The 27,382-nt window shown below is 41.7% G+C and overlaps 2 protein-coding genes across 3 annotated transcripts in view; one reads left to right on the top strand and one right to left on the bottom strand.

Annotated features, from left to right (window-relative positions):
* The first annotated feature begins 1,443 nt into the window (after window positions 1-1,443).
* Window positions 1,444-27,382, top strand: part of LOC105840386 (60S ribosomal protein L23a) — a 56,927-nt gene continuing 30,988 nt past the window's right edge. The window contains exons 1-2 of the mRNA XM_028191625.1: window positions 1,444-1,512; window positions 1,871-1,919. Coding sequence (XP_028047426.1) covers window positions 1,459-1,512; window positions 1,871-1,919 — 103 coding nt within the window. The 5' untranslated portion in view covers window positions 1,444-1,458. The remainder of the gene's footprint in view (window positions 1,513-1,870; window positions 1,920-27,382) is intronic.
* Window positions 2,981-27,382, bottom strand: LOC105839527. 2 transcript variants are annotated; one of them, XM_012685912.3, is made up of 7 exons: window positions 27,279-27,382; window positions 26,772-26,938; window positions 9,206-9,266; window positions 6,634-6,705; window positions 4,080-4,219; window positions 3,863-4,014; window positions 2,981-3,704 (listed from the first exon to the last, which is right to left on the bottom strand). In XM_012685912.3, exons 2-7 carry the CDS (start codon window positions 26,890-26,892, stop codon window positions 3,633-3,635), a joined length of 618 nt encoding a protein of 205 aa, XP_012541366.1. In that variant the 5' UTR covers window positions 26,893-26,938; window positions 27,279-27,382; the 3' UTR covers window positions 2,981-3,632. The 2 variants fall into 2 exon arrangements, with proteins under 2 accessions (XP_012541366.1, XP_012541367.1); XM_012685913.3 differs by lacking the exon at window positions 27,279-27,382 and adding an exon at window positions 27,136-27,277.

Here is a 27,382-nt window from a genome sequence, read left to right as displayed (position 1 = left end):
AAAATTTGTGACTCTATCAAGAGTTATTTATAATGGTTGCATAAAAGGTGTATCCTTCTCACTTCCAAACAATCGTTTGTGAGTTATAGGTATTTTTTATATATATTTGGCTAATTGCATTGATCTCAAATTCATTTTTGAAAGCACACATTTATGTACTTGGCGTATCTTTATTACATTTTTGAGGTTTAATTTTGTGCCGTTCTCGCAGTGGTATATTTTAACACAATACGCAGAAGCAGTCGTTAAATGTTTTTCATTTTACATATTTATATACGTGCAAATTTCGCCAGGGAAAAAATCTTTACATTAAGGATCAAATTATATATCGGAGAAGATCTAATTTTATCAATCGGCATGTAAATTGAAATGCTAAATGCTAAGAAAGAAGAAAGTACAAATTGAAACAACTATAAAATTATTACTTCTTAACATTCATTTAGGTAAATAATAGTTTTTTTATTTACAAATATTACACGCACTTTTAATTTAAATGTAATTTGCCGGTTTTCGAATTGAGAGCGTGGCGCAATGCACGAAAAGCCGGTAACGTAAATGATTATACAGAAAAACCGCACAGTATATATTCATATCATATTTAATAACTTGAAATACAAAAAGAATATTTGAGTACAACAAGAATTTAGCGAATTATTGAATAATTCGTAATTTAACAGCTCATTCGCACGCAGCTCAATCTTCTAATCATTAATAATATTTTGTGCATGTAATTACTTCAAGAATCTTGAAATATCTGCTTTGATGTATAATGGATCGTTATTACAAATATTTAATCGTATGAACTAATTCCGCTTATTGTGATATCAAAAATATAAGGTTGCAACAAAGCTCTATGAAATAAAGAAAATAATAAAGTTTACTTATCAGACAATATATAAAATGTAAAATAGATCATTTGGCGTTTACTTATTTCTACAATATCTCTATGGCCATGCCTATAATACCTATGCATATTACACGTCAAATATTTTGGTAAAAAAATATGCCCAAGTATCCATATCCCTTTGCTTCACAGTGATAGTCTGATGCATGCTTGGCATTCGTTTTTTTTCTTTTTTAAGCGAATTAAAATTTGCATAGAGGTTCACACGAAATTTTCCCTCCCACGGGTACGACCTTGTCGTGGTGGGAGGGCTCAGTACTCCGAGGGCTTGAATGCCTGTGGGGGAAGCTAACTGTACCCATTGCACTTATTAGGCTTGTTTTTTATTCCTGCACTGTTGCACTAGTGCAATAAGTAAGAATGAGAAAAAATATATTTGTCTTATTCTAACTTATTGCACCAGTGCAACAGTGCAGGAATAAAAAACAAAACTATTACGTCGTCAATCGTCAAAATTATGATTCGTCGCGCCGTGTTAACGCGGTTCGGGAGTGCCGACCGATTTAGTTGAAAACGAAGTTATGTTATTCGCGAGTGTCCTGTGCAACAAGAGGATGAGGAGACGCAGGCCTGGGAAATGCATCAAGCCCCGGCAGAGCAACCTTGGGGTGAGTATGATTATTATTTGCATAGAATTATTAGTTTTCTTCCTATTCGATTTTTCCTTGATAAATTATAAAGAAGATAACGTCACGTAAAGTTTTACACAATTTGAATTTTATAAACTTCTTTTCTTTCGAAAAATATTGATTATACGTTGATTATATAAATAATTGAAAAAATAAATAATTTAACCCGTAACAATTATCTCTCATCTAATATTAATAGTCGCGAGCTCTGTTTTAATTTGAATTTAATTTGTATTTAATGAACATAAGTACAGAGTTGCAAGCCGTATTTTTTTTTTCAATATCAAATGTTTTTTTTGTCGTGCTTTAATTTGGACTTTGCATTTGTTTGTTACAGAATCATCGTAGCGACGTTGCTGAATATCTCTGCCGCTGCACATCGGTCGGTGAGTGATGAATAAACTTTTAAATTTGGGGTAATAGATCTGTGACAAAATTTTACTTCAAATATAATGTAGAAATGTTTGCTATAATGCTGCAATAATAATATTTAAATATCATATTTATTTCATGGATCTATTGCCTCAAAATCAGCTGCCTGTGGAGGAGTTGCTCCGCTTCTGGAAAGAAGCGCGGCTTTGCTAGGGCAGTTAACAACGCGGAGGCACAATTGAGGACTTGATCCGAGTGCCAAAGTGGGCCTCGCAGGAGGACCACCTCCGATGTTGTTATTATTATATTGCCTCAAAATTGACTAAGATAGATCAGGATTTAATCCTGAATGAATGATATACCTTAACTTACCATGCATATTTAATATGTTATTAAATTTTTTTTTCGGCGCCGTCGCTGTCTCGGTGAGCGTTAGCGATATGAGTTCAATATCAATTAATATAAATTACAAGTATAATAAGAGATACATAATGTATCTTGCATGTGAATGCGCGGAATTGGAGACGCCGCTCTATCTCCAATAAACTATACCGATTAATTCCGTCCAATAACAAACATAAAATAAAATAATTTCAGATCAACTAAATTTAACTATAAACTTAAAATGGTTCAACTCACTCCCTTTTAAAATTTCATTGTTCCCTGGGGTAATCACAGTTGCGATAATTAATCGTCTGAATAGGTTGGTATATTAATATATAGGAATATGTACTCTCTAAATTTCTTAGAGTGAAAATACTGCCACTCCAATTTTTCGAGTGATTTTTCACTCTTTAAGAGTGAAAAAAAATTGGAGTAGCAATATTTTCGATCGCATGGTTTTGGATATTTTTTAAACAAAAGCCAAAAACGAAACTTTAATGTAAGCAAATATAAATGTAAACTAATCAATATGTTTCTTTTACTTTAGTTGTAAGCTTTTATTAAACGTCACATTTATCGCAGCTTTGTATGATAGTATTGATATTATAATAAAATTTCTTATGTAATATCTCTGCAATGAACCCATCTTTTCAAGAACGATCAAAAACGAAGTTTTGAATAATTCACTTAGTAGGTTTTTAGAAAGAATTTATTAGCAATTTTGTATATTGACAATTTAATAGCATTAAATGATCGCTTAAAATGAAATTTTACTGTTTTGTACGTGTCATGCAGTTATATGTATATTATATTTTTATATTTATTCTTTCCTAAAAGACATAACGTATAGAAAATTATACTGTAACTAACGAGTGTCTATTAGAGAAAAATATTCGCGTACATTCATTCCTTCACGCGCACACACGAAGATGCAATATCTCCTATTTCCGCACATTTTCCGTCCTCTTTTGCAGTTTTGTAAATCAATAAAGTCAAACTCTCACTCACATACACACACACACACACACACACACACACACACACACACACACACATACATACATACATACATACACATCTTATCTTTATTCTCATATTTCAGAGAGAATCTGCCTCTCCTATGACACTTTCTCCATTTACACAATTTCAGAAGGCCTCGCGCATTTCTCGCGTTCGTTCTTGCCGCAAACAGAATCAATTGACTTTCTTTGAGATGCGACGAGATCGAGTCGAGGATATCTCTGGTCCATGAAGGACTAAGACAGCGTGGCGATTTGACAGGTCCTCTGCTCCAACTCGCTATCCTCGTCGGATTCGCTGGCCCAGGAGGACCGTCGCTCGTGTCATATCTCGCCGTCGCTGTCCCCGGGACAGCGGCCTGGTCCTGACACCCCGTCATCAAGAACCTCCGTCACCTGGTGAAACAGACAATGATGAATAAGGGGCGAGAAAAAGTGTACATGTATTAAATCAATATTTCGTAAAAAAAAAGAACCAGGAGAGGAAACAAAGTTAAAATTAATTCGCGGAACTTCTCGACCGAGATCTCTCGACCGCCGTGGGTTGCACTCACCAAAACTTCCTCGAAACGATCGTAATTCTCCTGTCTGGCATTCAAGAGGCTCTCGCCTACCGAATCGGTCCCGGCGCTCGATTGGCAAAGATCTCGTCGTCCGAGTGCGCTCGATGCAATATGCAGCAAGGACAGTACTGCCAGTAGGCCGGCTGCAAGCATTATATATATCTGTCAGAGAGCTCTCGGCGAAATAGAACCGAAGAAGCGTCCTTACCCGCGACGTAGGATAGCCAAAGTCTATTGGGTCGCCACGCCAGGACGCAGGACAACGGTAAATAAAACAATGCTCTTCGCCAGCCCCGCGTGACCGCCAGAACGCTGAACCAGCAATGCAAACAGAGAGAGTCCTCGTTCCTGAATAAAAAAAAAAAAAAAACATCAGAACACAATATTGATTTTTTTTGCAGAAAAAAAAGAGAGAGTCTTTGCAAGATTCCCGTGAATCGAATGAATGATGAATCAAAGTTGTATCTTTTCTGCAAAATTTTATTTTAGTTGGATGCAGTTGCATGTCGAGAATCAAATCGATTTGAGATTACATCGCGTTCCCCACTGGCCGATATAGGTAGTTGATAGGTGCACTCCTTCAGACTGAATAAGATGTTCGAGATGTTCATTCAAGGTTTTGTGAAAACATTTGTTTTCATTGCATGAGCTATTATAAGCCAAATTTTTCATAGTTTCATTCTTTGCAGCCGATTTCAGAACAAAACTTCAGGTATTTAAACCGAATTAGAATACCATTTTTTTTTGTTATTTATTAAAATAAACCGAATAATATAATACTAAGATCCGCCTATTTTTAAATTTCGTTAACTTTTGGCTGGTATTTTAGAGTCAAAACATCCTTAAACAGTCTATATAATTTAAATTATTATTACTTAAAATACATTTGCGTTCGCGACGCAACTTATCGGAAATCGCTGCGGTAATCGCATCGAGTAGACGGGAGGAAAATTGTCGAGGAGCGATTTGCCCGAGCCTCCGAGATTATCGGGGAAATTTCCGCGGAGATTATCACGTGCGTTTCGGAGCTATTATTAATTAGCAGTCGCGGTAAACCCATGGGTGAAGTTGCGTAATCAACTCCCACGGTGGATTAATATCATTAGGACGGCAATAAAAAAAAAGGAGAGGACAATTATCTCTGTGCAGCATGCGACCCTTAATACAAAAGTCTTTCTCGTAGCCTTCAAAGATGGTCTATAAAATTAAGACGAGATCAATTGAGAGAGAAACGCGTCGTGTCTTTCAATATTCCTCTAACGATTAACTTGCTGAAATATTTTTAATTGAATTATTCCCGATCGAAGGAGAGAGAGAGAGAGAGAGAGAGAAGGGAAGACCCGATGGATCTTCATCTCCGGCGCGGTTAACGGATATAAAAGAAGACATCTCCGCTCTGGAAATCCGCTTTACACCGTGAAAGCGTAAAGACGTACGCGTTATCCCTGCCTCCCCGCCGTTCAATCGTCTCCGGCGTAGATCGGAGTGATCGATCGCACATTTTAATGGCACCGCCGTCATCGTCGTCGTCGCCGAGGACGACGATAAACTTCCGCGGCAGCGTCGATTCCGACGGACGGATCGCTAGGCTAAGTTACTCGATAAAACCGTCCTGGCGGAACTTCTCTTACCACTTAACTCCCGTTAGATCGCGAAGAATCCTGGCGACGTTGGTCGTCGCGACGCTGATCGATATGAACAGCTTGGATTTGACTTTGGCAAAAACTACTCATCGACTACCCGCGCGACAATCAAGATCGAATCTACCGAAAAATCTAACGAAATTCATCAACTTGTCGATCGAACGAGGGGAGGATAGAGAAGAGGGTATTACGGCCGAGGGTATATATCTCGAGAAATTAACTGTTAAATCGAGGAAGATCTCCCGTGCGCGGCAACGGAATACTCAGCTTCCTAATTAATTGTATACGTCTCCGCGATTAACTTCGAAGAACGCGCGCGAGGAAGTTCCAACAGTTCCTTCTTTGTTTTGCGGGCTGCGTGACGCATTTATCTGGCTTAAGGACTGCTCGTCGTGAAGTCGCTCTATCTAGTTGCCGGTGGTGGTCCACCGCGCTGGTTTTCCTCTCGCCACCTCCCCCCCCTCCCTCGGCGGAAAATACGAGGAAAACTGGGACGAACTTCCGACCCGCTTGGGTAATTGCCGGGGCTGGCTTTGCATCGCTTCTTTTCCGTTTCGTTAACGCTCGGACCAGGGTAATTCCCCGTGGTCTCCTCCACCTCGGCTCCGCCGAGCTTATCGTCCCTGATATACATGCGCGGGTCAATTTCAGGCAATTTGCGAAGTCGCAGTTGTACAACCTCGCGTTACGTTCGTATATGCGCGACACACACACACACACACACACCGTGAGGCTTGTATCAAAATTGAACGCTGTATCTAAAGTCTGATCTCTCAAACTAACCTTCTTTTAGATCCTTTGTAAATTAATTGTTTCATTTCTCACGTTATAGAGTACCTTTTTATACTAATTCGTAAAGAAATCTATACATTGATCTAAAATGATCTAAATATTTGATCTAAATGTAGAACTGAAAAATCCCTCTTTTCAGACCATCAAATATTTATGCAGTTGCTAAATTATCCAAACATCGTGACAAAATTACTTTCGGATCTTTAACTAAATTTTTAGATGATTTCATCAAAACCGATTATTCCGCGTAGAACATAAAATCTTCATTCAAATGTCAAAATGTACCAAAGTTATATTCGTAAAAAAAAAAAAAAGAGGAAAACGTACCTGGTGCAGAGCTGCACGAACAGCGTGATGGCCCAAGTTATCTCGAGAAAGAAGATCACACCCGACGCCGCCCTATAATTAAAAATTAACGAGAATTAACGAACGAAACTACGAGAAGCCGAAGAGACTGAATGTGTGACACAAGACTCCCGTCGATGGAACTTATTGTTATACATCGCAAGCTCGCTCTGCTCAACGAAAATGGTTTCGGACGCAGGGGAGCAAGAGGGAGAGACTGACACGTTGCTGTCAACGAATTTAATTCCTGCAAATTAGGCCCCTACACGCGCAGCTGTTATTCGAAACGATAAATACAATAATTATGAACAAGGTACACGGCAAGAACGGCCCTTTGCTGAACTGTCTAAAAATCTAGAATACAGATCTGAAAATAATTTTGTTAGAATATTTAAATAATTAAGTTGAGCTGATTACTGGAGATGTCAAAAACTTTTCGTAGCCTGCTCGTAATTATCGCGCTCGATAATTACGAGAGACGTTCTTTGTAACTATTCTGATGGCTCGACGGTATTATTTTCGAATATGTTCCCAGCTAGACTTTTTAACGTTTCAGCAAAATCGTTCCTTCCGCTTCGTGAAACAATTCCATCACGCGAGATGTATTCCCATTATCCATACATCAGTCTGTATCGCGGGAACGTGATCCGACTTTGTCGGGGGCGATTCGTGGAAAAATCACAATCAACTCCCTCCCCCCCTCTTGTTGCGCGTGATCAATGATTAAGGGCACGCCGACGTATAGAGCCGCGTAAAAAATGCAAGACATCCCTCTCAGTTCTTCCCAGCCCGCGAGGATTCTCCGTCGGGCGCGCCGTTGAGTAACGCCTGCGAAAAATTGCAATGGACCGGGATATTTTTATTTTATTTCCCCCCCCCCCCTCCGTCATTTTTTTGCGCCACGTACGCCGCTCGTTTTGTTCGATTGCGATATGCGTCTCGCGGGATACGCGATGGAATGTTTAATCGAACGATACGCGGCGCTCTCCTGACGCATCGGAATTACATGTATTGCCGATCGTGACGTTGTACGAATTAAAAAATCGAGATGTGGCCGTTTGCTCGACCCGACTTTGGACGGCCGACCTGCGAGAATTCGAGACCAAAGAATATTTATTTTTAATTTTATCGATCGTGCAAGGGAGAGAAAGAGAAAGAGAGTTAATTCTCCTCAAAATTGTTTTTTTTTTAAATATATATACCGCGGGAACTAAAAGCTTGGTGCGAAACTGCGGATTCTGCAGCTTCCATCAAGCGAGTGGATCTTTAAAAATTCGGACGCAAGGGTACGGGGGATCCCGAACCTTATTAAGAAAGTTATAAGGATATTCTAATGTATGTACGCGCATTCGGGATCTATCAGACCCGTCAGTAGTTTCCCCGTTTCCCCCGTGACCGAATAAATACCCTAATGCCCAAGGAGTAATCTCGTTCCGACATCGCGCTTCCGCTCTTTGCTGATAATTAAATCGGCCTTAAATTAGATCTCTGTCGGGAAACGGATCGAAAGTGGATTGCCCCGGCCGAGCGGGGAGGGGGGACGATCGGAGGGACTCTCAACGTCGTTAATCGTTGTGCTTAATTATGCGCCAGCGCGGCGTCCACCGGAGTAAATTTTAAAATCCCGTAAAATCGTAAGCGAGGTACAAACGCGACGAGAGGCGTAACGCAAAGCATAACAACAATCTGCGAGTAATGAGGAGTAACGTTACGTACAAATTGAACCACTCCCGTGTCCGACCCTCTCTCTTTCACTCTCGTCTCACGTTCAGCTGAAAGCTGTTAATATTATTTCGCTCCGTTCGATCGATACAATTTACACGTATTTACGTGAATATCATATTTTATTTACTGCACGGAACGCGAGAAAATCGAGGAAGCGTTGAGAGAGCTTCGCGAGTCCAAAGGTCTCGATATTATATTCCCGTCGGACAATGTCCAAAACCGAATGACCCTTCTCGGACCTTCCGTCTCGCGAAATGTCGGCGGTCGCGACTCCGCTATTTTTCAGCGTTGCAAACGGTGCAAGTGACACGTAAATTCTATAGGTCAAATAAACGACGGTTTCCGTATAAGCGGTTGGACGCTCCCTCCTCCCCTCTTTCTCTCTCTCTCTCTCTCTCTCTTTGTCTCTCGGACGGTTCAACAATCTCGGAGTGCCGTCGCGTGCAGCAACAGTCGTCGAATGCGCGACGATAAATCCGCCGTCTTCGGCAGAACGGACAGATAATAATCGCCACCCGCCGTCGCGTCGTCGTCGGCGAATTAAGAGGCACGGACGGGGAAAATTTCTGCCCGTAAACGTCTCGAACTTCTCCGTCCTCACCCTTCCCCGATCCCCGTTCAATCGGAGGAAGCCCTCGGCTTATTCCAGGGAGGTTCAGACGTCGCTCCCTCTCCCTCGATTCAACTTTTGACAGCCGACAGTCTCTCTCTCTCTCTCTCTCTATCGCGCGAGGAGTGTCGCCGACGCGAGAGTGCGATCACGTTGATCATCGGAGGGCTGATAATGCGTGAATTGAATTACGGTATACGCATGTTGAATTATCCTCACGTAACGTAAAGCCCCATGACGTGCCGATGATACGCCACATCCGCGCCGACGCCGCACACAACTGCAACAGACAGAGAGAAAGGGGAGATCAGAAAGATTGCAGATCCCTGCCCCCGATGAAACCCCCGTCCCTAAATCCGGCATTATCCGATATTCCGACGGGCATCGGCCTCTTTCAATCCCGGTGTTACTATTTTTTTTTTTTTGTGCCGGACGAGATTCGCGTAATTTATGGCCGAAACTGCAACTCGCATGCGAATCGTGCGAGATTCCCGAACGAACGATTAAATCCGATGTGACAACATGTTATTTTTTATCAAAGTCGCGTCGCACTTCCTGCAGCCTTTGTGTCTGCCGTTATCTCTGTATAAAATTATTTATAACTAAAGAAACGACTTTATCTTATCTTGGTCCAGAGATTATTAGAATGCATTATATATTTATTTCCATCTTTTTGCACATACATATCGTTCACTTAAATTAAAAGAAGAAAATTTCTCGTCAGATGGAACGATTGTTTTCAAAAAATAAAAATATGAATACATAATTTTTATATCCTAAATTGTTTCGGTCAACAGCGATATTATCTTAAAAGGTATAAATATAAAGTCATACGCGCGTAATTTCTTTCTTTTGTCTAAATAAATGTAAATCTTAAATTATCTTTATTTTATCTAAGATACGTTTACATGTAATTTACCTTTTCTTCCTCTAGATATTTTTAAGTTATCTAAACGCACCACTCTTCCGGTGTTGTTTCAAATAGAGCTTGTAGCGTAATCTCCTTAAGATGTCTCTTTAATTTTATGACACTTTCTCGATCTTCCAACTTTCCTGCCTAAATATTCCTCCCTTTTTCGTAATTTTGCGTCGTCCATGCGTCCCTTCCGTCGAAGGAAATATATGTATATTTTCGGAATACTTCGCGACACAGATTTCCCCCTCGCTCGTGCATGCCAGTGAATTAATTATATTGTAGACCTCCCTTCCTCTCTCTCTCTCTCTCTCATTTGTGCATCCTAAACGTGTGGACGTATATTACAGGATTTTTCGCCATTCGATAATATCGTAGCGTTAACGAGGCGAAACGCGCTTGACACTCTGCGATTTTGAAATGGGCGGGAAAAATAGCCCGGCAGAAAGCTCCAGAGTATCCCGTATTCGTAAAATAAAATGTTCGCTCGTAATATTCCATTAGACAAGAGAGAGAGAAAGAGAAAGAGAGATTTCCATTTCCAGCGAGAGAGAAAAATATTATTTTAAATGCAATCTGAGAGTGCATCGGGCGATATATTATATATCGAAACACGTGCATACATATATATGCCGGAATATGAATCGCCCGTGGCGCGTAAGATATCGAGAGGTCCCGCATTAATCTCCGCGTCATTGCAAATATAAAATTATTCTATCGTATACGACGGGAACGAAGTATACACGCCGTGCAAGTATATCGCGTGCACAATGGATCGACTATATCCTTGCCTGACAGGAAATCAATACGCGCAGCAGGTTCGAACGGTTGGATAGGATTTTTTTCTAGCGGAACAACGGGATCGACTCGAACGTCGCCGTTCTCCGGAAGAAGAAACGGAGAAGAGGAGCAGGGGGGCAAGGAGACACGGAACAAAGCCGATCATCTCGAATCGATGTAATTGCTCCCGGGAGAAATCGCGCGTTGTGTGTGTGTGTGTGTGTGTGTGTGTGTGTGTGTGTGTGTGTGTGTGTGTCAGGAGAGATATATCGGGTGATTACTTGTGGGAGGATATCGCTCGTCGCGATACGTGAGGCTAATTGCGAGAGACACGTTATCTTAACCACAATAACGAAGAGGAAAATCAGTTAGCGATAAATAAAGATTCGTCTCCCCAGGGAAGTTGACGTCAGAATAATTTAGCCGGAGCTAGGAATCGTTGTGAATGGGAAGAAGAGTCAAATAAATAATTAATAAATAAAGAGGATAAACTCATTTCATGCTAAGAAGGGAAGAAATAAATCGGCCAGCAACGAGCATGAGAGACGTTTAATCAAATAAATTCAATTTATTCTCGAATACTTGAGCACATACGTTAAATTCGATTGAATAGCTTTTTTGCCCGCTTCATCCCTTCCTTGCTTAGTATAAAAAAAAAAAAAAGAATCGATTATTGAAAAAGTAAGAGAACTTAAGAAAGCTGATTTCTCATTTACATAAATTTAATCGAGACCTACTGGACAAAACTTTAATTATCGAATTAATTATCTCTAAGAAAATTGATTCCTTAATTCGATTTGATCGGAACGTGCGGAACGGGAGTTCCGAGTAGTCGCTAAATCGCAACAATCCGACGCGACCGCTGCAGTGCCCAAATTGTCAAACAACCATAACGAACGCGTGATGATAACTCCGATCTGTCTGGAAATTGTGCTCTCCATCAATACGTGACGAGCCGCCGACGAGAGAGTCGACTTGTTCGACGCAACTTCTTTATTTTTTTTTTTTTTTTAACTTCCGACCCTCGAAACCCATCGGGACGCGATTTCGATCAGTTCCAGGCGAAAGTTCCCGGGGAAAAAAAAAAGATTAAATGAATCAGAGTTGAAAAAAATATCTCCTTGCCTTTCGCAGGTTTATCTTCAAGCTTCCCCCGTTTTCGCTGCTGAATCTTTAAAACGATTTCAAGCCGGCGAAATTCCTGAAGAAGGCGTGGAAGAGTATCAGAGAGCAGTCCGTGAAAGATTCTAATTGCAGGGAGAACCCGGTCAAAGGGCTCCTCAAATGAAATAACCGGCATGCGAGCGAAATAATTACGCGAGCCATTAGGGGAGACTTTCATGGCGCGGCGCGTTGCGAATGCAATTACCAATAACGATTTTAAGAAGGCCCTCGTCGGGCCCTCTCTACCGTGTTTCAACTTTAATGGACGAGCGGCGGCGTTTCCGACCGGGGAATCCCAACACTGTCGGTCCGGCAACCGATATTAACATTATTGGTCGTCGATTATGTTAACGAACTCGCCGCTAAACTCCTCGATCGCCGGCTTAATTGTTCCCAACTTTTTCTCATCCCCCCCCTCCTCCCTCCCTGTTTCGCGACGAATCGCAACTCGCACACGTCTCGCTTTCCTTCATTCTCGCGCTTTGGATCGCTTTGGATCAAAGGCGGCCCGGCAGGACGAAGTTTCGCAATTATCGCCTCTCGGTTCTCGAGCGCAAACGAGCGCAAACGAGGTGCCCCGCACGTACGTTTTGCAGAAAACTTAACACAACATAGAGACGCGATGCACCCGCACATACACGAGTGGCTCTGTGTGTGTGTGTGTGAGCGCGCGTTTCGTAGATCCGACGAATTTGGGGAAACGCGAGAGCGATGTATTATTCAGAGGACGGAGTCGCGCAACTTTAATAAAAGGAAAATCCGGCCCGGGCGGGCGCACCTGGGATACTCGGCTGTCGCCAGGAAGGAAATATTTGCGGAAAATTTTACACTCCTTATCCGGCTCCCGCAACGCCGCGCGGTGTGTGTTCCTTGCTTTATGTATTTATGAGCTGCCGGAAGAAGCCGGAATTCTGCGCGAAGAGATAAGCGCACACCCTGAGAGATGATTCTCGCGCTGCGGACCTCGCTGCAGGGGTTGGCATCGCGTTTCATTAAATAATAAACGAAAGTATTGATTACTCGCATTGATTAATTTAACGTTTGCTATTTTCTGCATTTCTTTGCGCGACAAAGCTCCAATTTCCGCGCTTCCGCGAATGAATTAAAATGTATAAGGTAAGAACTCGAACGGAGAGTCTACTTTTATATAAATTTCTGGACCCACACACACGAATACGCACTCGACGTAATGCGGTCCTCGAGGACCGGAAGCTCGCGGGATTCCGGATACGGATTCTCAAGCGTGTTCGCTGCAGCGGGACAACGTCGTTGTCGTTGGCGCAGATCCTGCGAGTGGCACATGAATTGACCACCTGCGGTCACGAGTGAATTTCCGGGACCGCATTGTCCTCTCAAGATGTTCCATCCGGGATATCCATTATCCTTTTCCACCGACGTGAAGGGTTTGCCAATCATTTTTCTCGAAAATCACGTCTCCACGAGAGCTGCCGCTCCGCAGAGAACGTACTCTCGTAAATGACATTCGGCAGTATTGTCACTGATTTGCAGTGATAGACTTATAACTATCATAATTAGTGAGTATTCAATGTTTTTTTTTTTTTTTATAATTTCGACTTCAATATTAGTATATTATCACTGCAACATCCGTGTCCTTATTTCGCTAATTGATAAGTCACAAGTCTACCGTTGGAAATCAGTGTCTTTTCACTGACTTCGTTGATTTTTCACTTATTATTTTCTTGTACGCGAGCGTTCTGCGTTAGTTATTAGAATTAATTGGACAATCAGTAGCCATTTAACTAACGAAAATAACATTTTGGCAACGTGACAGAAAGTTGCCAAACGTGTGCAACACGTAAGTAATGTTTCATTATATTTCCCCCTTGGTATTGATTCTGTGCGGAATTGAACGTTGCAAAAATTGCAGTTCGAGGTTTCATATATTTATTACTGTAACATTTAACCTTTTACAAACCTGACAAATTAATTTATCACAAGCCCTTTCGCGACTTGCCGCAAGAGGCAGCGTTTAAGAGAACGCAAAAGCAAAAGTCTCCCCCTAAGGATGAATAGTGGACCCGATAGGACCCGTCCTTTCTCTCTTAATTTCTTTCTCCGTCGCGAAAACGAAGACAGATTGGCGCGATCGGATTCCTATCTCGTGATCGCGATCCTGCGCTTTTCTCTTCACCCTTTCTCTCGTCTTTTTTTACACTTCTCGCCGTTTACTCTCACCTCCTCCGTCGTCTTTCCAGGTTTTATTACAACTGTAGAACTGACAAGTTTGCAAAAGAGAGAGAGAGAGAGAGAGAGAGAAAGAAAGACTCGAAATTCCCCAAATTCAATTAGAGATCGCGCGATGCGCCGAGACCTTCCGACATCGTGTTCCGGCAATGCAATTAGCCGCGGACACCACTCGTGTCGTCGAGAGGGTGTCAGAATGGGGGCGAAAACGCGCGATAATTAAGACACCGCCGGAGCGAACCGCCCTCGAATATAATTAGGCATCAGCAGGTCTCGCTGACGCTCTTCGCCAACCGACTGTTGTCGTCGAACAATCCATACCGAAATTGCCGGAGGGGTAGGAAAAGGGATGTTCGAAATTCTGAACGTGAGATGGACGAGAAGAACGCGCCGTTGCTTTTAACTTCGAGAGAGAATTCTCTCTCGCTTCTGATAATTCGATTACAACTTTCGTGATTCGCAATCGGCTCATTTCGAGGAAAAAGGAGGAGAGGGAGGGGAGGGGGAGGGGAGTTTCAATGATGCTCCCTCTGGGACTACGACGCGCGAAGAAATCAGAGAAGTTTTCCGTATCCATCACGACGGTATAGATAGATATACGGGACACGCGGTGGACAGTGAGAATTAATTTAATTCGCGGCGATCGAGGGGAATCCCCGCACGGTCGCCCGTCCATCCGTCGCCGAGAGGATCGCATGCGTCGAACGTTTCTGTTCGACGACGACGACGACGACGACGACGGAGCGTTCCACGATGGAAATTGAGTTTCGCCGAGTTTTCCGTCGCGACGATTCGATTTGTCCCGCGACATCGTGACGAGCGGCACGAAAAGTTTCCCTCTATAGCGCGCGGAAAGCGACGGGGGGAAGGCGAGGAGGGATAACGATTCTTCGAGAATCGCCCTCCCGCAAATCGCGCCTGCGATCGCGAGAAAGCGCGCGAGGGGGAAAATTGGGTGAACAGCATTTCGCGAAATGATGGATGCGCCTGCATCCCTGGAAGAGATCCGAACGAGGGTTCTCCTTCGAGAGACGCGGGGGAGGGGTGGGATATCTCCCGAGAGCTTGATGGGAGTATATTCATCATAATTTTCAGTGCATTTTAACGTTTCTTTTTGCTCGGTAAAACTTGCCGAACGCGTGTCTCCCCCGGCGGAGGGAAAAAACGTTTCCCCGGAAGCGCCATGGAAAACCGGTAGCTATGTATATATGTCGCGCAATCTCCCTTTCTCTCTTTCCGCGTTGCACGTAGAATTCATCAGCACGGAAGTGCAGCGGCATCCGCGACCTCGTCGGCGGCCGTGGCGGCGAATTTCGTATGTGCGCGATGGCATGCACTTTAGTCGCGGGGAAAACGCGCGATAGAGGGGAGGGAGGAAAAAGGGGGAGGACAGGACGGCGTGTAACAAATGCGGCTCTCACCGGAATTAAAATTGAAGAGAACGACTCGCAGTTAATTCCCAAAGTGGCGAGAACATTTTCGGAGCCAGACGCTACTCCGGGTGCGTGAGTCCAGCGCGACACATATTAGAGAGCCGGCAGGGACCTCTGTTCCATGACTATCCTGTAATCTTTCGCTAATCCCCGCGAGTAGGCTCTGCTTTCCCATGTAAATTTGTAAAAATCTCTAAAATCCCGAGTACTTAATCTACGAGTTTAAACGTTCATAAAATCTTCGAAAATTCGCCAGTCTTTCAGAGGGTCGAAGCCCGGATGTCTTTGCTAGTCGGACGTCTCTCGTCTTGCCTTTGCGTTCAACTTTTGATTGCGACGTCTCGTGCGTGCTTTCAAACGACGCAATAAGAATGTTTTTACACGGTCGAATAAAAATATTTTTACGTCTAGCGAGTAGAAATGCATCTACCGTCGTCGGCGCCCATTATCGTAACATCTCGATGCGTGCGATATTTTTACAGAGCCAGTAAACCCCGGGATACGTGGGGACATAGGGATGTAAGACGCCAGACGTCTCATTACTGTCGTTTCGCCACTACTCGCTCTATTGTTGAATTATTTGGACTGACAGGAAAGAGCCCGGGGGGAAGTTCGTGTCTCAGAAAAATATCTCTAGCAGAATGAATATTGAGTTTCGAAGTTAAAAAAAAGTAGCAAATTTCTTTAAATGAAAAACTTCGTTACACTTTGATATCACGGATATCGGTGGTATACATTTAGAAATCTCTCTTTCCAGTTTTCCATAAATGTCGCATTACATTGCATAAAATTTCTTTTTAACGTTTAAAGGTGTACAAATTTAACACATTTTTTTTTTCCGTTTACAACATGAAATGTGGACTTTCAAATAATTTAAATGTGTAAAAAGAGCACATACGGAAAATAACCTTACTCATTTTCAGATGTTGTTACATTTAAACAAGATTGATTTTCTATCTTTAGAAATATACGAGCTCGAAGTTCCTACCACTAAACTGTCTCCCACATTAAACATTAACCTTTCGATTTACGATACAGTAAATGGGGATATATATATATATGACGCGTAAATGTATATACATATATACGTATCCTCGGGCCATTTCTTCGCCCCTAAATGGAGACCACCCCGGTCGGCGAGGAAGGCCGATGGCCAATCCCGTCAAGAATAAAGTCTTATTATCGACGGACCTTTACGTCCAAGCGTGTGGCCCTGTATGTTTGAACAAGGAATGAGGCCGGGGAGCCCTTCTTCTCCTCTCCTCTCCCCCCCTCTTCCCCCGGCACCGTTGGACCGCGGTCTTAAACTTCATCGCAATGAGCCCCGGTGGATATAAACTTATGATTCACAGTATGTCAGCCCGCGCAAACTTTGCGCAGCTGCGCGCGTGTTCCGCGCGGTTTGCGCTGGCTGCACACGACGGTGAATCCTGAAGGCACCACCTCGGTATAACTAAGGCGGGCATTATCTCTTTACGGCGGAAACTCCGTTTTCCACATCGATAAATGCGAGAGAGAGAGAGAGAGATCGTACAGAACCCTTTTGGGAAAGGAGAGGATCGCGGTTCTTTTCTCTTCCTTCTCGCCCCCTCCCCCATCTTCTCTCGCGCGAATAAGCAGAGTAATAAGGGCGCGCTCCGCGAATTTCTCGTCGATTTATTGAGAAGTCAGTTGCGATTGCGAAAACTCCAATCTCTCTTCGTGATTAAGAGGCAAAATTTGGATTCGCAGATTTGTGGCTGTGAATAATTCGAATGACAAGCGAGTACGAAAATGCGAGACATTTCTCGGAAAAAGACATTCCGAGAGATCAGCGAAATGTCAGCACAGCTAATCAATTCGACCAATTAAATTCAAATAGTATTTATGGAACAGTCTACATAGATAGATTATTTTTATACACTGATATCTCACATACATTATTTTTGTTTACGCCAAACGGAAGAATCAGAAAATGTATATACTCTGGGAAAAAGTTTCCTCAAATAACCCACTTTTGGGCCTACGATTAAGTAATCAATTTATTTAGATTGTTCATAATTAATATTGTATTTACTTTTTCAAATTAGTCCTGTGTTAATTAAAAATTGCAATTATTGTATTTATTTCAAAGATTTTTAAGTATTAATCAAATCTCTCAAGTAGTACTGTCGACATCAAGTTATGCAAAGATAATTTTTACTTAAGTAAGGCACTAATTTAACTATGAAAAACCGATGAAAATTTTTTCCACGGTAAGGAACAATCTAAACAATTATTTAATCGTGGGCCCCAAAGTGGTTTATAACCATATTTTGGGAAAACTATTTCTCCCAGAATAAAATCATATAAGAAATATTATTTGAACGTCAGGATCATGCTATGACCGTTGTTGGCCTTTGTCTCAATCTTAATTGTGTTACACACATACAAACGCCGCGCGGTCTTACCTCCCAATTTATTGTTAAAACTATTGAGTATCTTATGTAAACTAACTTTATTTTGATCGTTTCCAAGAAGTTTCTTTTTCGATGGGTGACTCGATGAATATCGAGTTCCGTGGCCAATTAATTAACGAAATTAGGTCGTTAGCCATATTGTTTGAGACTTTTCTAGAAATTTGCGCGAAAAGAAGGGACGAGAGGGCAGAAGTGGCTGGTTTATTTTACGAAACTATTGTGGAAAATACAATATCAAGTGGCACGCGCGCGCAAAACAAGCAATGCAGGATGAATAAAAAGAGAGAGACGTGTAAAAGAAGGAATAATTGCGAAAGTATGCGATAGCAGACGTAAGAGTGTATTTTCCGACGAATTTAAAGTAAACTTTTATTCGCGGAATACAAGACTGTTTTTAAAATGTTTTCACGTTAAATCTCCATAATATATTTTTCGAGACTCATTGCAGAATGTGCATTAAATATTATAAAAGTTTCTGAACGAATTTTTGCTGTGAAAAGTAATCAACTTAAAGTCTTATTAAATAATTTCTTGGTGTCCCTTAAATTTCAGCATTAATTTATAACTAAAGATAAAAATTCTGCTTAATGTTCCATGAATAAATAACTAAACAAAGAATATGACTCTATTGATTTCCTCGTTTCGTCAGGTTGCATAATTTCATAAAGGGAATATTATGACGGGAGGGAGATAAAATACAAAAGGTAAAATAATTATTATATTACAAGCGGGTATATATTGTAACAAAACAGCTCTCGCTCTCTCTCTCTCTCTCTCTCTCTCTCTCTCTCTCTCTCTCTCTCTCTCTTAATTTCGCAAAAATATTCATTTCAGTTTCCGCACGTGCGGGAGTGATTTAGGTCACTTGAGCACCGGATCTGACGCAAGAATGAGGAAATACACGCAGCCGTGGAAGATTATTCTAACGAGATTTTTGGCACGCGCGCGTCGCCTCTCGCGTTTTAATTAGACAAGTCACGAAGTGCAAAGTGCGAGGTTTGCCGTGAATTAATATCCGGCGTCTCGCGGGAATCGACTACAGCAAATTAAACGCCTAACTCGAGACACTCAGCCGCCGAAGAGGTAAAACGCGAATTTGCCACGAAACCTGGACGACTTCCCGCGAAATCGTTTCATAAGTTGTCGCGCAATATGACGAGTAGAGAAAGAAGAGGATGGGAAGTTCGACAGGTTGAAATTTATAGGTTCGGTCATTTTTTATTTTTAACCCTTGACACAATCGCAATCTTCTGGATCTACGTCCGATGGAGAACTGCCGTTTCGGCAGTTTAATCCGCTTTCGCAGCGCAACGAATGCGCCCCGCGGATGCATAATGCACATACCAATGGTGCACGAATGGAGGATGTAATTTGTACCGGCGACTGATTCTAGCCGGCGTAATCGCATCGCGCAAATTAGCGGTGATTTACGCTCCGATACGAATGGCAAGTGCACTCGGTGCGGGCGGCTATAAATTATCACCGATCGCCTAATTGCCGTTTTACATTTCTGTCGTGAATTTCGAGAGAGAGAAGGGGGGATGACGCAATTTAATATTCTAAAATCCGTACTGCCTATGTCGATTTCTCCGCGATTAGCATCGGAATCGAATTAAGTGTATTTAACAAAATAGAATCGGGATTAATTTTTGTACTGATTAATATTCGATTTATCGTTAATTCGACGCGTGTGCCTCGTTTATATTTATGCCCCTCGCGACGAGCTAAAATTTACACGAGAGACGACGTGCGTCCGAATTACTTTTCAAACGAGGCATATTTGCTAATTGCCGTATCCAATAAATATGCGCGTTATTAACTCGTTTCGTCCGACAATTCGGCAGTGTCGAGTTTGAGGGACGCTGTTAGTGCGCGGGATTATACAAACGAGGAAGCCTCCGATATTTATGTTGTAAACGAGCCCGAGAGAGAGAGAGAGAGAGAGAGAGAGAGAGAGAGAGAGAGAGAGAGAGAGAGAGAGAGAGAGAGAGAGGAGAGAAGCTAGGACGCTCAGAGAAACAGGGTTAATCCGATTGCAGTTTATAATTTCAGAGGATGCGCGGCGGCGATTTCGACTCGCGTCCTTGCTTGCCCGCAGACTCCCGGAAACTAATTAAAGTACACGAATGCGAGATCGCGCGCCCGTCTAACGGTGGTCGTCGGAGTTGCGAGGCAACCCCTCCCCCTCCCCCTCGCCGCTCCCCCTTGCTCTAGTTAGCGGGTATCTATCTCCGTTACCGTTATCCTCCGCACCCTTCGCCTCATTAATCCTGAAACTCCGCATGCGGGAATCGCGCGACCGTATATCGGTCGACCACCCGCAATCCTCCGGATCGACCTCACCGACCAGGCCTCAGTTTCAGTCTCTCCTCCCCCTTCATGAAAGGGAGGATGGAAACTCGTGAAACTCTTTTCTTTTCAACAGATGACAAGAAGAAGAGGAAGAAGAAGAAGAAGACTCGCGTGCGAAACTTGTTACGTTCGAAGCTCTACATTCACCCTCGCCGCGAAACTCCAAACGACGAGGCGCTCCAGAAGTTCGTTCTCGGGTTACTCGCGTAACAAAATATCCACCCCCCCCCCCCCCGGTTTGTCCTCGTTACGACGAGTTACGAGCAATCGAAAGTTCGAGCCCCTCGGGTCGAATCGGGTGAATCGCCCGCGACACCGACGGAATGAATGTATTCCGCTGCCCCGTTTGTCGGGCTCTCTTCCCTCCCGTGGAAATCGCAGATCTCACTCGAGATCTCCGGCGATGAGTGTCATCTCGCAAGACAACTCGCCCGACGACGAGTCGACGACGTCGAGGACGTGACATGTCACCCGCGTTACCGGGGGTCTTCTTCAGGAAACGACGAGTGTACACTGAGAAAAAAAATTTGCATTTGGTTCTATGTGTTACTACACGGAGAGAATTTTCTCTCAAAAATTACCCTGAAAATCGTGGTAATTATAAGATAACGTAAACCTTGAAGAATTTTATCATACTTTTAATAAAATTAACTAAAGTTTATTAAAATTTTAGTAAATTTTGTCAAAAGTATAGTAAAATTCTTCAAGGTTTACGTTGTCTACAATTACCACAATTTTCAAGGTAATTTTTAAGAGAAAATTCTTTCCGTGTACACATTTCATTACTACTGTAATATTAATAATAACTTTGCGTTTGTAGCTTTACTATGACAAAATTTTTCCCTTAAGAATCATTTGTATTTATTGCTATTTAAATAATAATTTTAACTAATAGCCATAATTTTCCTGATTAAAACAACTATAGATGCATAGTTGGCACTGAAAATGACTATAAATTATAGTTAAATTATAATCATTTTTTTCTTGTCAGTGTAGCTTCTCGAAAATCTTAAGAATGACGTTTTCGAAAACCTTGATTGTCGGTGGTTCTCTCTTGAAATTCAGGTCTTGACGACGCGATGTTATGCCGAGAGAAATTCCACCAATTTGCCTCGACATTAATACTCGTGTCCACCACGGTTCAGTCTAGTGTTAACAATTTAAGAGGATATTCCAGTCTAAAGCGCGCAAGAGAGTTTGCATATTTTCGGGAATTTTTTTTTTTAGAAAATTGCTGCACATATTTTCTTATGCTTTTACATATCTATATACTTAGCGCGTATTTAGAAAATGTCTACCAGTTTCAGTTGTTACATAAGTTGAAAAACTGATAAACAGCTGTATTAAAATTTGCAGATGTTTATTAAATATGTAGAAAAGGAAGAGGGATACTACAATACCTTTATTTACATTTTATACAATAAATTTGCTAATAATAAATATTTTAAATTGAAAACTCAACAATTATATTCGTCAATGTGTTATTCAATCGGCTGTCAAAGAGCATATATAATACTAGGCTCGTGGTTATGAAATATTTATTATCTTTACAATGTTATTTATCACGACAGTGCATAATGGCTCGAAGAGAAACAGGAAATACAATTCCGCCACAAAAATAGGCTTATAAAATTGGCTTTGTGTTTTCTTATAAAATTATATATTTTATTCAAAAGAAAAAGAGAATATTGCAGAACATATACGCAAACGCATGTAATATGTATGCACATAATTCTTCTACTATCTAATAACGGAAGTATCACGTTAAAACGTAACACTTACAAATATATTACAATATTTTCCTCTATGAAGATATTTAAAAGCACAGAACAGATGCAACAAAGTGTGTTTTAAAACAAATTCCCCAAAATAGGCCACTTTTTCGCTCTCTAGAGTAGAACATCCCCTTAAGAAGATTCCGACCGGCAACGTCCCGCGTGAAAGAGCAATGTCGCTCCCAGGAGAATCCGCGGACGGATGCAAACTCGGTCCAGCGATCGCGCGATTCCCACATGCGTTCGAGTGCGCTTATTATTTTCAAAGCGAAAAAAAAGCGTGTTCATCAAGCGCGGGGCGCGCGCGCGTTTCCGGTCGCTTAAACGTTTCCGTTGCCTGCGCAACTCCGCGATAAATCAACGCCGTTCTATATCGACAGCACGTCCAAAGGGTGCGAGCCCGAGTGAAAGAGAGGGATGAGAGGGGGCAGCGGGAGGAGAAAAAGAGGGATGGTCCGCGGGGGCTTGTTTTCCGGTTGCAGGCGCGCGGGAAAAGCCGTCGTCGGTCGCCCGGGCCAAGATAACGAAAATGCCGATAATACCTGACCGCACGTTAAAGCCACCAGCGCCCGATTATACTTACATCCTCGCGACGACCGGCGAACGGCGAACGAAATTTCGCGAATTCCGGGGCCGGGAGTTCCAGTCTCCGAGCGCTTATCCGCTAACGTAATCCGAGAGGATTCCATCCGCGGGAATATTATACAAGAGGAGTACACCGCTAGAAGAAGAGGGGGAGTACGTGGAATCCTATCTCCCCGGGGACCCCGCGTGTCCTTTTCAATCATGGATTCCTCGACAAACTGAGGTGGAGGAGGGAGAGGATGGAGTTTCTCGCCACTCCGCCGGGGCGCGATGAAAGAGAGAGAAGTAATAACGCCGTGAAAGATTTACGCGTCAATTCGCACGTTGCTCTATCAGCGGCGGCAAAATTCCGCTACTTTATCTGAATTTTTTTTCTCTTTTTTGCCTCTTCTTTCTGCATGCCCTCTCCTCTTTCTTTTTTTTTTCTTTCCTTCCTTCTTTCTCTCTACCTCGCCGTGTGTTCCTTTTCGGATTGAGCGGGAAAAGAGTTGTATGAATGTCGCGAATGCGGGCGCCTCGGCATAAATAATGGCCGGTTTGCAGGCTGCTGCAGTCGCCATCGCATTGTCCCTTCGCGTGCCCCTCCCTTTATTCTTGTAATATTTGCACGCAATCGCAAATACCGGAAAGATCGCAAATTCCGGAAGGGGCACGAGGACAGAGTCGGGATCCGATTCGTTTCCTCGAGCGCGGTTTGTGAAACAAATTAAAAAAAATATATATATACATATATATCCTCGACGCAATAAATATCAAGCCCCATTGTGTATGAGGGTAGGTGCGGGAATTGTCGACGAACGAATTCGAAACGAGCGCGCGACATTATTATTATGCCGCGTGGAAAAACGCGCGAGGCGCGACGAATGTTCTCTTTTTGGGAAAAGCATTTCGTCGCGTTAAATCGCGCGCAATTTCCCCGGGTGAAAATTCCCGCGGCCCGTCGCACCATCCGCGATTGTAAAATATTTTACTTTATTATACATTCGCGTGCACCAATTAAAAAACATTCTCCGAGCTTTTTCAATGAGTTGCCGAATGCACAGCCGGGTTCCAATCGTTAAAACGAGAGGACGTACGTGTGTTACACTGCACAATATATTATATTCATGAAGCCAGTGTTTACCATTCTCTGTAAAATTATTTACATAATTACTTAGAATTACTGGAAAAATGGGTAGACTGTCAGAATATATATTATTTCTATCTTTTTATTATTTTACTATTAGATATACGAGAAATGTTATGGTTTCCAGGTATCTAAATTAATGCCCGAATAATAACGAATATATCAAGTTTATTTTTAACTTCGGCCTCCGAACTATTTGTTTATTTGTTCTGTCAGGAGAATTTTTCGAAGCAAAATAGCAGCAGATTTTTTACATCAGAAAATAGCGCGATGTAAATTGCCCCAAAATTATAAGTCGTTCAAAATCTGGACAAAGAATTTTATCAGTTATTTTATGAGCTGTATATTCTCTTTATATTTTTAAACTTGGATACACTTTTATTTGTGTAATCAATCGGGAGAGGAACATTTTTCGTTAAATTGAACTATTTGAGGAACTCTTGTTTTTTCAAAAATTTATAAATAAAAATATAAATAAATTGTTTGTATATTTTAAATTGTTTTTCTCAGCAATATCGTCTTAAAATTATTCGGATAAAACAATAAATAATGTTATATTTTTTATCCCGACAAATTCGAAAGTAATAATATTTATCTTGTTTTAAAATACCTTCATATGTACCCTGGCTGAGGTAGTACTTTTCGCAATAAGTTTTTTACAGTTTCTCTAAGATGTTTGACGATCAATTTAATTTGTAATATTATTTCTAGCTTCAATTTATGACTGCGTTTCAAGATCGATCGCGCACTGAAAAGTGTACTTGAAATATTCATATAAAATAACATTAGACTAAGATTCTTCACTTATTTCTGTAATTACATTCAAGTTTAAGTTATTTACATATAACAATTTATTTTATCTTTACCTAGATAATTTTTCACATTATTTAAGCGCAACGCTGCGACAAACGCGGTCGTAAAAAGAATCCACGAAAAGGAAAATCGCCATTCAAAGGTTTATCGTCCGCGGAAACGCGAGGGAAAACGTTGCGGTAACGTTTTAGGATCCTCCGCGGTAACCAGGAATCGCATTAAACGTAATTAAACGTCAATGGTCAGGTCCGAGAGATTCGGATCCTAACTCGCTCTCGGACTCGCCGCGACTCGCCCCATTCATCCGACGGTTCGATCGCCCACACGCGCGCGCTAATTGCTCCGGCGGATGGACGCATTAAGTGTTATCAATTAAGAGCGACCCGAGCGAAAGCGCCACCGTAACCCCTCGCAATTTATCCCCGCGTCGTTTCCGATAGTTCGCGCGACGGTGGATGATGAGTCAGCGGCGTCGCGACATCGAGCGTTTCGGTCGTCCAACCGAAAACCCGCGCCATTCATTCGGAGATAATGGACCGTCGGGAATATTTTTCGTCATTGTTTGTCACGACGGCGGAGAGGAAGGAGGGCGAGGGAAAGGGATGAAATAGCCCGGGAAAACGGAAGAGAAAACACGTGTTATTGGCAGTCGAATCTGACGGAGCGATTTTAAGCCCCGTCCAGTTGCCTTCGGAGATCTCTATCAAAATATTTTTGTCGTCATTCGATTATTTCCGGCACACTGTTAGACGATGGGGATTTTATTTTATACCATGTATTTTATTTTATACCACGGAAATAACGCTTTCATCGAAGTACCATCGAAGTACTAGCGAAATACGCTTGATACCAAAAACTTCGTTGAATATAGATGTGAAATTGATTTCATTAACCATCAAAATAATTGTAAAGGACATCCCAGCGTGATGAGAAATGCTGCAAAAAGTTTCGATATTCTAGTAACCAGCTTGAGCGTCTTACATAGTTTTTTTGATGGCCCGACAAAATTGTTTTCTGCATCCGGATAAATTTTTAGATACTTTAATAAATTCACTTATACACTGAAAAAAAAAAGTAATATATTCAATAAGATATGTTATTGCGGGCTGCCAATTACAGATATACTCAATACAATAATATATGCTATTGCAGTATCAACATTGTACTTGCATTAATAGCAAACATTATTGTATTGAGTATTTTATGTAGTTGGCAGCCCGCAATCACATATGTTATTGACTATATTACATTTTTTTTCTGTGTATACATTGAAAGAATGATATTTGTGATTGAGTGTTGAACTCTAATTGAGTGTTGAAATAATTGTAATTAAGAACTTCATTTTTATTACTGCTACAAATATGTTATAATAACGATGTGCTGCACTAATAAAAAAAAAATAATTGCGATTATTATAATTTAAATGTAGTTAACGTTTAAAACGACCACTAATTTATAATCATTTTCAATACTGGCAGTAATAGTTATAAAAATGGAAGCTAATCGTAATTATTTTAAATATTCAATTACAGTCACATATATTAAATTCTACAGTGTATTTTTTTGTTGAATAATAAAATTATGTAGTATTTAAAGTTGTTATTTTGTTATCTCGCTGCTTTATTTTTGGACTTGTAAGAATTCAAATTCAAGCCCGGGAACCCACCCTGGAATTTTCACGGAACTCCGATAATGTGCGCGGCTATTTAAACGAAAAAGGTCCCCTTCGTCGGACGAACCGCGAGAGAATTCATCCCGAGCTACTGTCTTTGACTATGCCATAACGACCCATTAATATTAAGAAGGTGTAAAGAGCCTCGCTGACAGGTACGGGGTTCTTTTAGCTTCCCTAAGCTAAGTAATTAAAAAAGCAATGTCTCCATTTGAAGCGGCAGAGATGTCCGTTTTTATTCCGTCGCCACTATCTCCAGATGAAATTTTTATTCAAAACGAGCGATAGTTCCTTTTTTCTTTTATACAACTCGTTATATCGCACTACTAACTCACAGCTCATCTTCTCTTCTAATTTTTGAATTTTTAATCAATGATTATATATCAATATTAATCAATATTAATATGAATACCAATGTTAATATTATAAATCAACAATTTTTGAATTTTAATCTTGCGCATCTATCGGCAGAGAAAATTCATCCTTCTCGACGGAAAAAATAAATGCAATATAAATTATTGGGACTCACCAATAGCGGTGCACACCCCTACAATCCTCGTCATCGTCGACAGATGCGTTTCGCCCGGTCTTTCGTAAGTGGACATGTCGCCGATGGGATCCTTCGCGAGGTCCTTCGTCTGCGCTATCATGGGACGTCCGGTAGTTCCACAGATTTACGCTTTTTTAACGAAGAGCCTACGGAAGTATATCACTCGTAATTATACTTGAACAAACAACAGGCAATATTTTTATAAAAGCTCTCATAAAAATTTAATCCCTTCAGTCTCATTATACATAATCACTCTCTCCGGAGAACGTGGCCTTGCATGGCATTTACAGATTATATTATTTACAAAATTTAATTAAAAATTTGTGATCAGCGGACGATTTACTTTTTCTCGACTCGAGAGGGTGAAATCGCTTGTGAATAAATTCTGCAACAGTCGTATAACTTTCTTTCCCCCTTTTCCTTTTTTTTCTGTCGTTAACGCAATCCGATTGTACCGCGTTATCTTGAATTACCCTCTTGACATACCGAAAGCTTTTCACCGGCCGGCCAAAGCGTCCTCCGCCGTTGCAAGCTTGCGCGAAACTGAAACTGAAACGCGTTGCGGCGCCGAAGAGAGAAAAGCCCGAACT

The sequence above is a fragment of the Monomorium pharaonis genome, chromosome 11, assembly GCF_013373865.1.
Source record: "Monomorium pharaonis isolate MP-MQ-018 chromosome 11, ASM1337386v2, whole genome shotgun sequence".
Lineage (NCBI taxonomy): Eukaryota > Metazoa > Arthropoda > Insecta > Hymenoptera > Formicidae > Monomorium > Monomorium pharaonis.
This window is presented reverse-complemented; position numbering and strand designations above follow the sequence as displayed.

Bases quoted from the DNA above. Each gene is read 5' to 3' on its own strand.
- LOC105839527 (XM_012685912.3), bottom strand. From the start codon at position 26,892: ATGATAGCGCAGACGAAGGACCTCGCGAAGGATCCCATCGGCGACATG. The intron at 9,267-26,771 runs GTGAGTCCCAAT...TGTCTGTTGCAG, and splicing joins AGGGGTGTGCACCGCTATTG to TTGTGTGCGGCGTCGGCGCG. The intron at 3,705-3,862 runs GTGAGTGCAACC...CTGTTTCACCAG, and splicing joins ATCGTTTCGAGGAAGTTTTG to GTGACGGAGGTTCTTGATGA.